General features: G+C 43.6%; 1 protein-coding gene across 1 annotated transcript in view; it reads left to right on the top strand.

Moving 5' to 3' along the window:
* Positions 1 to 1,492: 1,492 nt before the first annotated feature.
* Positions 1,493 to 14,230, top strand: part of LOC309796263 (uncharacterized protein) — a gene marked incomplete at its 5' end in the record, with an annotated part of 32,076 nt that continues 19,338 nt past the window's right edge. The window contains 2 exons of the mRNA XM_082609309.1: positions 1,493 to 1,550; positions 1,604 to 2,114. Of these exons, the coding sequence (XP_082465435.1) occupies positions 1,493 to 1,550; positions 1,604 to 2,114 (569 nt within the window). The remainder of the gene's footprint in view (positions 1,551 to 1,603; positions 2,115 to 14,230) is intronic.

The raw sequence follows: 14,230 nt of genomic DNA, 5'->3' as shown, positions 1-14,230 counted from the left end.
GTTTCGCTCTTTGCCACTGTGTAACCTTGGGCCCATCGACCCTCCTTCTCTAGGCAGTCCCCACACCTCCTCGCCCATATACAATTCAGATGCTCGGACAAACTGATCTGAAATGACCTTTTCATTTTTAACCAGCAAGCATTGTCTGTTCGAGGATGCCTGGGTGACCAGAGACAAGGGGTGCAGGATTAAGAGCAGTAGGGCTGGGCTCAACTGACCCACTGCTGTTGTGATGGTTCGTCATAGAGGGATCCCCCACCTAAGTAAGTGGGTTAGTTCTATGCGGACCTGCCCCGTAAGTGAGAAGAGAGCACTTACTGCAATAGAAGGAAAAAGAGGGGGAAAGGAGAGGGAAAACGAATGTGTGAAGATGCTCTGCTGGTGAAGAGAAGGAAGGAAATTAAGAGACACATTTTAAACATGTGTGATTCTAAAATCGTTTAAAAAAAAGACAGAAGAAGAAAGAGGGTGCTTGAGAAGAGGTCGAGGTGGGGTAAAGAGTTAAATTTTTAGCTGTACAAAACACTCAGCCACCCCAGAGAGTTCCATGCAAATAAAGCTGTGCAATATGCTGGGCACAAGCAGTCCCAACTATTTTCACCAAATACTGAAGGAAAGGGGAAGGGGGGGGAATGTTTGTTTTGAATATTCTAGTTGAACAAGAGTGAACCTGAAATCCATTTTGATTTCAACACTTTTACATGGCATGCCTCACGAGGTCCAGCGCTGGTGAATATGACTGAGGTCTATCTGTTCATTGCCCATGTGGCTTATGTGCTCGGAAGAAGCCTCTTTCTGACCTTGCTTCATCAAGGTACCTGAGATGGGAAGGATGAAGGGTAGTGAATGAGTGGAAGCATTTCCTCTTTCTCTGAGATATTTCTACTCTATGTGGCAATGTTCAGGGTAGCGGAAAGAAGAGAAGCCCTCTAGCAAAAATGTAAGGCTTTTTTTTCCCCACATGCGGGGCCAGAATGCTGGAGCATTAGAGTGGCCTGCTCTCCGGGGGCTCACTGCCTTGAAGATCCGATACACTGACCGTTGCCTTCTTTTCCCCTTCCATGCTGTCAGCCAAGAACCCTCACTTCAACTGTGCATCCCTTAGCTATGGGAGGGGGGCTCCTGGAGCCCAATTTCGGTCCTGATGATGGGCCAGAACCGTGTCACAAAACGCACTGGTTGAACCTCCTCTATGCCTTCCAGAGGACAGGCAGTCTGGTTCACTGGAGGCCCGAGGGTCAGGGAATGACCACCAGTCAACTAGGTCCTGATTCCTCAAAGGTGTCCAGTATTTTCAAAACGCAGATTGAGCCTGGGTGGTCAAATTACTACTTTCACCACAAAAAGCAAACTCTTGGGCATACGCTGTTCCAAGTGAAAAGCACATTTTGCGTTTTTGCAGAGGGGAGGTGCAGGGCGGGGTGCCCTACGCCGCTGACCCCCGGCCCAGCTCTCCAGCTGCCAGGGAGCTGGAACTGCGGCTGACCCGGGAATGACTGCAGACGCCAGAAGGAGCAGAGGGCTGGGCGGCACACAGGCTGCGGTAGGAGGCGGGACCATGCATCTCGTTGAAAGGCTCCCGGCGCCTGCCTGATTGGCGAAGCTCGCTTGCCATCGGGGTGGGCGGAGCCAGTTGTGCGCCGGGCCTCAGGCCCGCCCAGCGGCTGCCAGAAGTGCGTCAGACCCCGCGCTGTGTGCAGCGGCTGGGTTCGTGGTCGGGGTGCTGCGTGGAGTGAAGTTGCTGGGCTGCTGCTCTTCTTGCCGCTCCCTGGCTCAGGGCCGCTGGTCGACCCGCACCCTCCGCGCTCCCCTTGGCCTCGATGTTGTCACCTTACAGGCGGCTCTTTGCAGAAGCACGACCTCCTCGCCCCGCTCCTCTTGGTTATCCCGCGCCCCCCCCTCGTCTATCGGCCTCCCGCTCTGCAGCGGTCTCCAGGGTTCTCGGATGTTCGGAGCTATGGCGTCCCGACATGCGGCGGGCCCCTGTGCGCCTACTCCTCATCAGGACCCGGCCCTTGGCGGGCGACGACCCCAATCCCAGGTGGAAATTGCACTTTGGCTTCTGACCTCTCCTCGCCTGATGTTCCTGACGTCGTTCTAGACTTCTTTGATTGGTGAGCGGGGTCGCCAGGCTGCCATGAGCTGGGCGGGCAGAGGGTGAGTGGGCGACCTCTTAGAAGGAGACGGCTGGAGCAGACGTGGGTCTGGGCTTTTGAACCACTGCCCACGCGCGCTGCCTGCTGGCCAGTCCGTAGAGGAGTTGGTGGTGGGGCTGGGCACGTGCAGCTGCGATGGAGCCCCCTTGTTTCAGCCCCTGTGTTGCTGTGGTACCTAATAGCGCTGAAATGGCGGGGGTCGGGGAGCTACCGCCCCAGGGTCCACCCCTCCATCTCCAGGGACTGAGTTCTCCTCAGCCAGGTATACTGGCCCCTGTGTGTGTGTGTGCGCGGGGGGAGGGGGTGATGGTGCGGTGAGGGCTAAAGTTAGTATTCCGTGCTGAGTTGACGGCTGGTAAAACTGGGAGGGCCTCGAACGGCCTAATCCCAGATTCCGCTCCCCACTCTGCTCCGCCAGATAGGGTCCTCTAGCAACAACCCTTCTTATTAAATGCACCGGATGCTTTCCTGCTTCTTACCCCTGAATAGACCAGGGTTCAAACCCGTGTCCCCTCCATTGGCAGGCGGATTCTTTTTTTTTTTTTTTTTCGGATCGCGGGCCTCTCACTATTGTGGCCTCTCCCGTTGCGGAGCACAGGCTCCGGACGTGCAGGCTCAGCGGCCATGGCTCACGGACCCAGCCGCTCTGTGGCATGTGGGATCTTCCCGGACTTGGGCACAAAGCTGTGTCCCCTGCATCGGCAGGCGGACTCTCAACCACTGGGCCACCAGGGAAGCCCAGGACATTCTTGCAGGTTGCCATTGCCACAGTGCTGTCACAACATACTCATTACATTTATATGCAAACAATCACACATTCACTTACCCATATTGTCACAAACAGGAATGAACTCACGTAGGCACGTCAAAACAAACATGCTCACACCTCCCAAGAAGCTCACAAGTTATCTCAAACTCAGAAAAAAGTACACTCACACACATACTTCCATACATTCCCTTATACATGTATACTTACATTCACATATCACACAAAAACACACGTACACAATCATTACATAGGAATATGCTGACATGCACTCAGATGCTCACCAATTCACTCATACAGATGAGTACACACAAAATATTCACTTAAACATACAGACTCCTTCACAATAAGGCACTCTCAGCCGTGGAAAGGCTTGCATATACCCAGTAACGTACACTCACCTAGTAACAAGACGCTTTCACACATGAACTCCTAAGAACATGCTGATGAATTCCCTCATACGTAAACACTCTCAGATGCACACATACACACATTCACTGCACATAAACCTACTCAAGCAGAACTGACACATTCACTGCACATAAACCTACTCAAGCAGTCATTCAACCACATGAGCATGCTGACAGTTTCATGCACATAGAGACCTATATTCATTTCCCAACACACTCATTCACTTTTCATGCACCTGAACATGCTCACAATCAGGAACCTACATATACACTTGCACATAAACATGATCACATTCGTCACGAAGCCCCAGCATTCACTCACATAAACTCACAAACATACTCCCATGCTCACATTCCACTCATACAGTGTACTCACACTTTAACAAGCTCACATAAATAAACACAATAAACCCTCACACCTACATGAATATGCTATCATTCATGAACATGCTCACAAATTCACATGCACACACAAATGCTTTTTCAATAAATTCAAACATTTCAAATATAATCACACTTGAAGACGTGTAAAAGTTCATATACTCATGCTCACAATGTGCATGCTCACCTATAGACACACAATTGCGTTAACACACGTAGTGTTGACTCATCCAAATGTACATACTGACTAAAAACTCAATACTACTCATTCACATTCGCACCATATGCTCGCACGTTTACTCAGGTATGCTCACAACTTCACTCATTTCCATGAGTGTGGTCAGACATTGACTCCCTCACTTGAACATGCTCACAATTTCACTGATGTACATACTCAGAGCTGCTCATACAAACACACTGATACATTCACTCCATAAAAATGAGCTGACACCTTCACTCAGTCGCATACCATGATTACCGTTTCTCTCACAGGGATACCCAAAAATATACTCTCCAGTGCTCCCATTTAGCTACCCACATTAACATGCTCACCATCAGGAACATGCTCACGTACGCCCTTGCACACAAATATGCTCGTGCTCACCACAAAGCTCACGCATTCATTAATCCATACGCTCACATGAACTCAAGTCGTGCGCTCACATTTCACCCACACAGTATACATGCATGAATATGAGCATAAAATACATTCATACACGCCCGTGAACATGCTTTCATCCAAGCATACAGTCACAAGGTAATGCATACACATGAACACCAAGAAACCTTTACTTGACCACTCAAATATTCTTCCGTGAGCATACTCCAAGACACGTACAAATTCACATAATCACTTTCAAAAATGTGCATCCTCACATATACGCACAGGATCACACACTGACTGACCAACATTAAGATGAGTATAGTTCACTTCTTGCAGTGAACATCCTGACGAGTTCCTCACATATGTAAACATGCATACATTCGCACTCACACACACAATTCCCTTCACTCACACAATCATGCCGACAACTCAGTGAGTCACAGAAGTATTACCACACATTCACACAGATGAATATGATGAAAAATTCATTCATACGCCATACATATTAGGTTTAGAGTTCCACAATCACACATTCACTTTCAATTTTATGCAAATTCTCATTGTCTCAAACGGAAACATGCTTATACATTCACTTGCACAGAAATCTTCTTACAGTCACCAAGAATCTCACAAATTCTTACAACACGTAAAACACTTTCCCTTACAACACACTTTCACACATGACCTTACTCAGATGTACTCCCACATAAACAAGATAAAAAAGAAACCCACCATATAGTCACTACACAGAAACATGCTAATGTGTCTGTACATGCTCACCATCCATACATACAATGAGTGCAATGAAACATCACTTGAAAAATGCTTGCTCACAATGAAGGGGCATGAGCAGGCTCACACATACACTTACACAGAGACATACATATATACACACACTCACACATTCATCACTCAGCAAAAAGTTTAAGCATTCAAGCATCGAAATATGCCCACAGAGTCACTCATATTTAAAGACATGCATTCACACACGCGGACTGACACATTCAGTCACACAACGTGGTGACATTCACTCAGCCACATGACCATGCCCACATTCATTCACACAGAGGCTCCCACTGAGACATTCACTTACACATGCAGATTAACATTGAGAAGATCAGGATCATGCTTGTAAGAACCCTCACACAAAAACATGCTCACATCCACTATGAAACATACAGTTTAAAACACACATATGTCAAATTTCCAATGCCATCCTAACACACTGTCACATGTATAAGTTTACACATTCATTCTCACGAGTGTACATGCTTACATATGTTCACACGCTCAAACATTCCCTCAGTCCTGTTAACATGCTTATAGTTCACTCACTCAAATGCACATACAAACTGGCTCACACACATACCCATACTAACATATGCACACTCAGATCCTCAAACATTCCCACAAAGTAGCTCGTACCACACTCGCATAAGCATAATCACATACTCACTTATACACACGAAAGTGATTACAAATTCCCTCACATTCTAGACACATTCATTGCATGTATATGCACACACTCACACATTCACTTTTCCACGCAAATTATCATTGTCACAAACACAGCATGCTTACAGACTCACTTGCTCAAGAACATACACTAAGAATCTCACCCATTCGCTCAGTTACATAAAATCACATTCACTCACACATGCTCTCAGAGTAGGTTATTCAAATATAGTTGTACGTTATCAAGATCACATGAGAACCACCTGCTCATACCTGCTAATATGCTAATAGGATTGCACATGCTAACAAATGGACGCGTAGAGATGGGAACACAAATATTCACTTTGTAAACACAAATTTACACTTAAGAACACAATCACCCATGAGCAGGCTCTCACTTAAACCGTCATAGAAGACATGCTTGCGTACATAAACATGCTCACACAGTCACTCACAAAACACACTCAAATACTCATTCAAATATGCCCACAAAGTTGCTCACATTCAAAGACATAGAAACATTCATGCATACCGACACATTCACTCCTTCGCACAAACCTACTCAAACGGTCACTCAATCACATGAGCGTACCCACAAATTCATTCACACGGGGACTCAAAGATACATACTAAGATGCTCCCACTAACACATTCACTTATACATGCTCATTAATATTGTGAAAATCAGGAACATGCTCCCATGGACACTTACACATAAGTGTGCTCACTTCTAGGTGAAGGTCCAGTAGTCACTCACAGAAGAAAATACACTCACATGCACTTACACTCATGTTTGTATTTCACTCGCAGAAATACACTGAACGATTCAAGTCACGGTAATAAACTATACATATTCACTAACTCAGAGAAACATGATAACAGCTGTACACATGGTCACAAATTTAAACATACAGTTGAACACACAAACATGTCAGCATACACAGATGTACAGGTTCACATATTCACTCTAAAGAAGATAAATGCTCGCATAGAAGCACGTGGTTACACATTCACTCACATTACCTCATGCATTCACTATGCAAATGCATATAGTGACAACTTGCCCACATCCATACACATGGTAACTAACGTGCATTCACACCCAAATGTTCATACTTTCACACACTCACAAAAAGTATCCCACACCTCACTCACTTTCATGAGCTGAATTACGTATTCATTCACTCATGAAAGTGATTACAAATTAACTCACTTGCAGATATGCTCATTGCAGTTATAAACACCCATTCACGCATGCACATTATTATTGTCACTAAGAGTAACAAGCTCATATATTCACTTGCACACAAATATGGTCACACCAAGCTCACAAATTCACTCAATTACACTACTTAAGAATAGTTGCATTCACCCACTCACATGCTCACAAATTACTTTATTCAAATATATTCACTCATTTATGAGATCACTTGAAAAACAAACTCACTGACTGAGAACTCAGCATTACACTAACCTACATTCACATGCTTATAAATTTATTTATACAGATGAGCACACATACATGTTCACTGTAAGTGTGCAGATTTACAGCCAGGAAATTACTCTTGCCCCTAAACCGTCTCACACATAGACTGTTGCACACAGATATCCTGACTTACATAGAGGTACACATTCACTCAGAAAGCACACCAAATATTCTCAAACTCAAACTCAAAAATAGACTCACATTCAAAAACACATGCATTTACACTCACACACTGACACATTCACTCTTTCACACAAACATGCTCCAACGTGCATTCAATCAAACGACCATGCTCACACATTCTCTCGAACTGGGATACGAATATATATAGTCAGATGCTCCCACTCACACCTTCACTTACACATGTCATTCACAGTCTTAACCTCCAAAATATGCTCACATGGATGCACGAACACAAACATGCTCACATCCACCTTGGAGCTCAAACATTTGCTCACAGAAGAAAATACACTCACATGTCCTTCCATGTACACACCCATAATTTACACGAATGCTCACACTACCTTAACTAGCTGAAAACAGTGAATCTGATACTTATTCCCTAACGTGCTAACATCCATACACATGGTCACAAATTAAAAGATGCACTTTAACACGCACAAACATGTACATCAACACAAATATTGTCTCAGATCTACATGTTCATATATTCAGTGTTGTGAGTGGACCAGCTCAGATATACGCATACTTTCAAACATTCATTCACTAATATTATCATGCTTAAAATTCACTACTCAGACACGTGAAGTGACAAATTTACTTACACATATACACATATACACATATATACCCCTTCAGACACTCAGGCATTCATATACCTACCCAAAATTTCCCACATCACCCTTGTGAGCAAATGCACACATTCACTTATACACACAAGAGTGATTACAAATTCACACACATTCCAGACATGCTCATTGTGTGTATATGCACAGTCCTACACATTCATTTACTCATGCAAATTTTTGGTCATAAATATTAACATAGTCACAAATATAATTGCACACAAACATGCTCACACTGACTTAGAAGCTCACAAATTCACTCATTTATATAAAAACGCTTACATTGACTCACACATATGGGCATGAATGACCTCATTCGAATATACAGCTGACCCTTGAACAACAAGAGTGTCACCTGTGTGGGTCCACTTATATGCGGATTTTTTTCAATAAATATACGGCTAGCCCTCTGTGTCAATGGGTTTTGCTTTCACAGATTTAACCAGCTGCATATCACATGCTATGTTTATGATCCACAGTCGGTTGAGTCCGCGAATGCAGACTACGGGGATAGAGAGGGCTGACTATGGGACTTGGACACTCTCAGATTTTGGTATCCTTGGTGGGTGCTGGAATGAGTCCCCCGTGAATAGTCTGCAACTACTGTAGTCACATATTAACAAGGTCACAAGAAAACATACTTGCTCATCCACTATACGTGAATATGCTTACATGATTCGCAGGCTTACAAGTTCATTTATACAGATGAGCATACAAAAGTGTTCACTTTAAGCGTGCCAATGTAGATGCAAGAGATCACTCTCACCCACGAACAGGCTCACCTACACACTGTCACAGACAGATGGGCTCACATACATACACTCACACATTCACTCACTGACAAAACACTTAAACACTCAGACATTCTCAAACTTGCCCACCAATTCACTCCCACTCACAGACACACATACATTTACACGTACATACTGACATTCACTCCTTCAGACGAACGTGCTCAAACACTCAATCACATGACCATGCCAAGAGATTCATTCACACAGGGACACAAATGCATACATCCAGGAGCTCCCACTCACACATTCACTTACACACGCACATGTTCACTCTTAAAATCAGGAACATGTTCACATAGGTATTCACATACAAACACGCTCACATCCTCCATGAAGCTCAGAATATCCACTCAGAGAAGCAAATACACTCACATGCACTTCCACTCATGTTTATTCAGGTTTCACTTACACAAATATACTCACCTGTGAACTAGCTCACCACAGTGAACCTGACACACGTTCACTTACTCATACAAACATGCTAACCCCCATGCATATGGCTGCAAAGTCAAGGGTACGCTTGAACATACATTTACAGCAGTCCTCAGAGACTGAAATACTAGCACACTTTGAGATTACAAGGCCGCACATTTACTCTCACAAATGCACAAGCTCATGTACATGCTCATTTGTTCACTCACATTATCATGCTTACAGATCACTCACTCAAACACATATACTGGCACATGTACTCACACATACTAACATACATTCACACTTGGTGTCTCACAGTTCACACTCACACAGTAGCCCCACCTCATTCAGATTATCATCATCAATCATGCACTTAAAACATAAACTTGGTTACAAGTTCACTCACACTCCAGGTACACTCATTTCATTTACACATGCACACACCCATTCCCTTACCCATATAAAATATCCTTGTCACCAACAGTAACATGCTTACATATTGAGTTGCACAGGAACACGCTCACAGTCAGCAAGAAGCTCATGATTTCATTCATTCACTTAAAAAAACATTACATGCATTCCCATATACATGCTCCCTTTTTCAAATATATTCACACATAAACAAGAACACACAAAAAACACATTTACCCCCAACGACTCAGAATTATGCTAATCTGCCTTCACGTGCTTACAAATTCATTCGTACAAGTGAACACACTTAAATACTAATTTTAAACACAAATTTGCACCTACGAAAACACTCACCCATGGACATGTTCACACTTATGTCACACAGAGATATGCTTACATACAGTCACATGTTTGCACACTCCCTAAACATGCTCAGAATTGCCTACAAATTGAAATTTAAAAACACGTACATTCACATGCATCCACTTACGCTTTCACGGCTTCACATAAACATGCTGATATATTCAGTTAATTTCATGACCATACTCATAAGTTTACTCACATGGGGACCCGAGTATAAACACTCAGGTGCTTCCCAATGCTGTTACTCACACTTTCACTTGCACATGCACATTCTTGAAATCAGGAACATGCTTACGTATAGATGTACACACAGATATGCTCACATCCACCGTATAGCTCCAACATAAGCTCACAGAAGAAATGCGCTCATATGGACTCACATTCTCACATTCTCTCACATGAATATGCAGACACAGTACCTAGCTCAGCAATGATCCGGACACATTCTCTCACTCACAGGAACATAGTAACATCAGCATTGTCAATAAAAAAGTATGCCATATGGAGTTTAAGGCATGGAAGGCTTTTTTCAGGACCATTGTAATAGGGGCCAGGGACTATTGCCATAGGGAAAATAAACTCAACTCCACATACAAGACAGACAGATGACAGTTTATGGCCAACAGGGAGGGTGAGGGAGTTAGTGAACGGCAGATTACTGAGGGGAACTTAGGTATTGTGTTGGTTAATTTTAGGGGTCTATTTGATTTGAGTAAAAGATGCCCAGATTGTTGGTGAAACATTTCTTGGTGTGTCTGTGAGCAGGATTCCGGAAGAGATTAGCATGTGAACTGGCAGACTTAGTAAAGAAAATTGCCTTCATCAATGCAAGTGGGCATTATCACAATCTCTTGAGGGCCTGAATAGAACTAAAAGGCAGTGGAAGGATGAGTTTTCTCTTTGCTTGAGCTGGGACATCCATATTATTCTGCTCTTAGACATCACTACTCCTAGTCTGGGACCTTTGGACTTGGACCAGGATTTGCAGCATCAGTCCCCTGATTTTTGGGCCTTCAGTCTTGATCTGGGACTTTCCTGTTTGTCAGGCCTTCAGACTTAGAGTGGTTTATACCACTGGCTTTCTTGGTTTCCCAGCTTACAGACAGCAGATTGTAGGACTTCTCAGCCTCCATAATCTCATGAGCCAATTACTATAATAAATCTCCTCATCTATATCTATATCTATATCAACATCTATATCTCTATACAACAGAGAAATAGCATTAATATAAAGATATATCTATAAATATACAGATATTAGATATCTGACATAGCTATCTAGATATATATACCTACCATTGATATTGATCTGTAGATATAGATAGATAAGCTATCTATATGCCTATCTGTTTCTTACTGGTCCTGTTTCTATGGAGAACCCTGACTAACACAAGGATGAAGGGAGGCTGGGGGGGTGGAACTTGATTAGACCTCAAGAGGAGGGATGAAGAACTTAGATACAAAGGAGGGGGGGATTCTTGCTAAACTGGCCTAGGAGGATTTTTGCTAAAACTGGGCTTGGCAGGCCAAAGATAGGATCAAGCTTGAGGCCTAGTGAAGAAGAGGACTCAGAATGGCCTCAAGTTTGGTTAAGAAGGGAGTTACTTTGAGTTCCCCTTCTTGTGCAAGGCAAGAAGAGGCATTCTTTTTTCCTGTGAACAATATAAGTCCATTTCTCATTCAGTCACCTTTTGTTCATTAAGGAACAACTGAGCCATCTGCTGATGTTTGGTAGTAGAGGATATTTGCTGGATCATGCCAGGAATGAGGCATTTAATGAGGAGGATTTCTAAGAAAAGGAAAAGAAAGATTAATGTTTGTAGTGGACTATTTGAAGCCAGCTTCTGAGTCCAGAAGGACAGCCCATTGAAGATGCTGGGCTTGAAGCATGTTTAGATGGTGGAGTGAGGATGGCAGTGGCAATCTGATGGATTTCCTAGTTTGCAGTGGATGTTTTCTGATGGCCTAGACATCAGTTAGGTTTGGGTAAGATCATCCACAGTCATGATTATTTCGTGGAGCAGAGCATGGGAGATAAAGTGAATTTCCCGAGTGGCCCACACGGCAGCAGTTCCAGGCATGAGGATCATACATGATCTGCTGCAGGGAAGAGTCCTTTGAAGTTTACATCAAGTTGTCCAACTTCAGCTCACAGGGCTTCTTTAGATCCTGTGAAACAAAGCCAGTTAGAAGAAAACCTAAGGATCCAGTAAGAATCTGGGTGGTCAGCTTTGAGTTCTCTGCGATGTCAAATCAGGAGGGTTGGAGAAAAATTGGAAACATTAGTTTGAAGAGTTGTAGCCAGATGTTGAAGGAAATTGGAAGAATTGAGAATTTGGTAAGGACTGACAAAATGTGTGAGATAGCAGGAGCTAGTCCAATTTACATGTAGGTAACACAACCACGTAGTTTACAAAGAAGTGCAAATTAGCTGAAAGATAATGAACGGGACCAGAATCTCATCCCTCACGAGGGTGTGTTTTGTATTGAAATATAAAATTTCACTCAACCGTCACTTCCTTTTTTTTTTTTTTTTCTTTTGCGGTACGTGGGCCTCTCACTGTTGTGGCCTCTGCTGTTGCGGAGCACAGGCTCCGGGCCACTCCGCGGCATGTGGGTTCCTCCCGGACCAGGGCACGAACCCGTGTCCCCTGCATCAGCAGGCAGACTCTCAATCACTGCACCACCAGGGAAGCCCCGTCACCTCCCTTTTGATCAAAGATAATCAAAGTAAGATTATTCTTGCTTATAGAGTGTCTGGTCTTATTAGATTTGGCTTGCTTATTTGCACAATTGCAGCAAGAATGATAATTGACCACATAGGCCATTTTTAGTTTACTCTGCTGGAACTTTTCATAAGGAGTCTCACTCCGATTGGACTTTTAAAAGCCTCTCAAAGCTAGGAATCCAAGCCCAAATCTCACCACCACAATTCCCCTGCAGTACCTATAGATCTGGGTAAATTAATCTCTTCTTGAAGGCCCCCAAAATATCCTAAGTTTCCTAGGCCTGCCATGAGGTGACCTCTCCCACTCACCTATAAGGCTGAGAAAGCTGTGAACCAGGTGCCAGGCCCATTTTCCCAAGAAGACTTCGTAAGCATTGGCTCCATAAAGTCACCTTTAGTTCCTTAAAACTATCTGGTCATATCTGATTATATATATTGTTCTCAACTATGAGAGTCTGGGACTTCCCTGGTGGTCCAGTGGCTAAGACTGTGTGCTCTGAATGCAGGGGGCCCGGGTTTGATCCCTGGTCAGGGAACTAGATCCCACATGCCACAACTACGAGTTTGCATGCCACAACTAAGGATCCCACATGCCGCGACTAAAAGACCCCACATGCCACAGCTGAAGTTCCCGCATGCCGCAACGAAGATCCCTCGTGCCGCACCTAAGACCTGGTGCAGCCAAGTCAATCAATCCATCACTATTTTTAAAAATACTGTATTCTTTCAAAACATGATAGTCCACTCAGAGCTTTGGTCATATTGTCAAATCAATTATGTTCTGTTCCCAGGAGGAAGGATTCTTATTGAACCTAAGCAGTTCATTGTATTACTGTGAAAATAAGAATACTTAGTAAGAATATTCAAATTCTAGAGTGATCAGGCAGGCAAAAAAAGATAAATACTTCATTTCTGCTTACAGAAGTATGATCTACTAAACTGTTATGAATTGTAGATAGCTGAAGTTAGAAAAGTAGGCAGTTCTTTATATCCAGAAAACAGAACATTAAAGCATCAGCAGTAGTCCAAGCAAAAGCCATAATCGTCCTTGACCAATTCATTCAGCCCTATGTAATTCTTGTTCTGCTTGATCTTGGGTTAGCCATCTCATGAACTTATCAGCTTCTCCAGGAGAATTGTGGAAATCCTGACTCAGGCCGGTGGTACGGTCTCAAAGTTATTTAAGCAATGCCATTAGGAGTTTTGTGCCTCACGACTACCTGGCATAGTCCTTTCTGTGGGACTCTCATTATGTTGAAGATATTTACTGTGGCCTGTAGCTGATTGCAAGAGCTTTCAGGGAGGTATCAAACTAAAACAAGTGTGGATGACAAAAGAGTGAAAATGGCCATGGTAAAAGACGTGATGAAAGTTCATTATAAAAATGATGCAATTGCCAAGGACATTTGGTTGTTTCTGTGGCATACAACATTTTAAGACACTAACTGGCATGACA

Source organism: Mesoplodon mirus (genome assembly GCF_964341445.2).
Source record: "Mesoplodon mirus genome assembly, chromosome: X".
In the NCBI taxonomy this organism is placed as follows: Eukaryota; Metazoa; Chordata; class Mammalia; order Artiodactyla; family Ziphiidae; genus Mesoplodon; species Mesoplodon mirus.
This window is presented reverse-complemented; position numbering and strand designations above follow the sequence as displayed.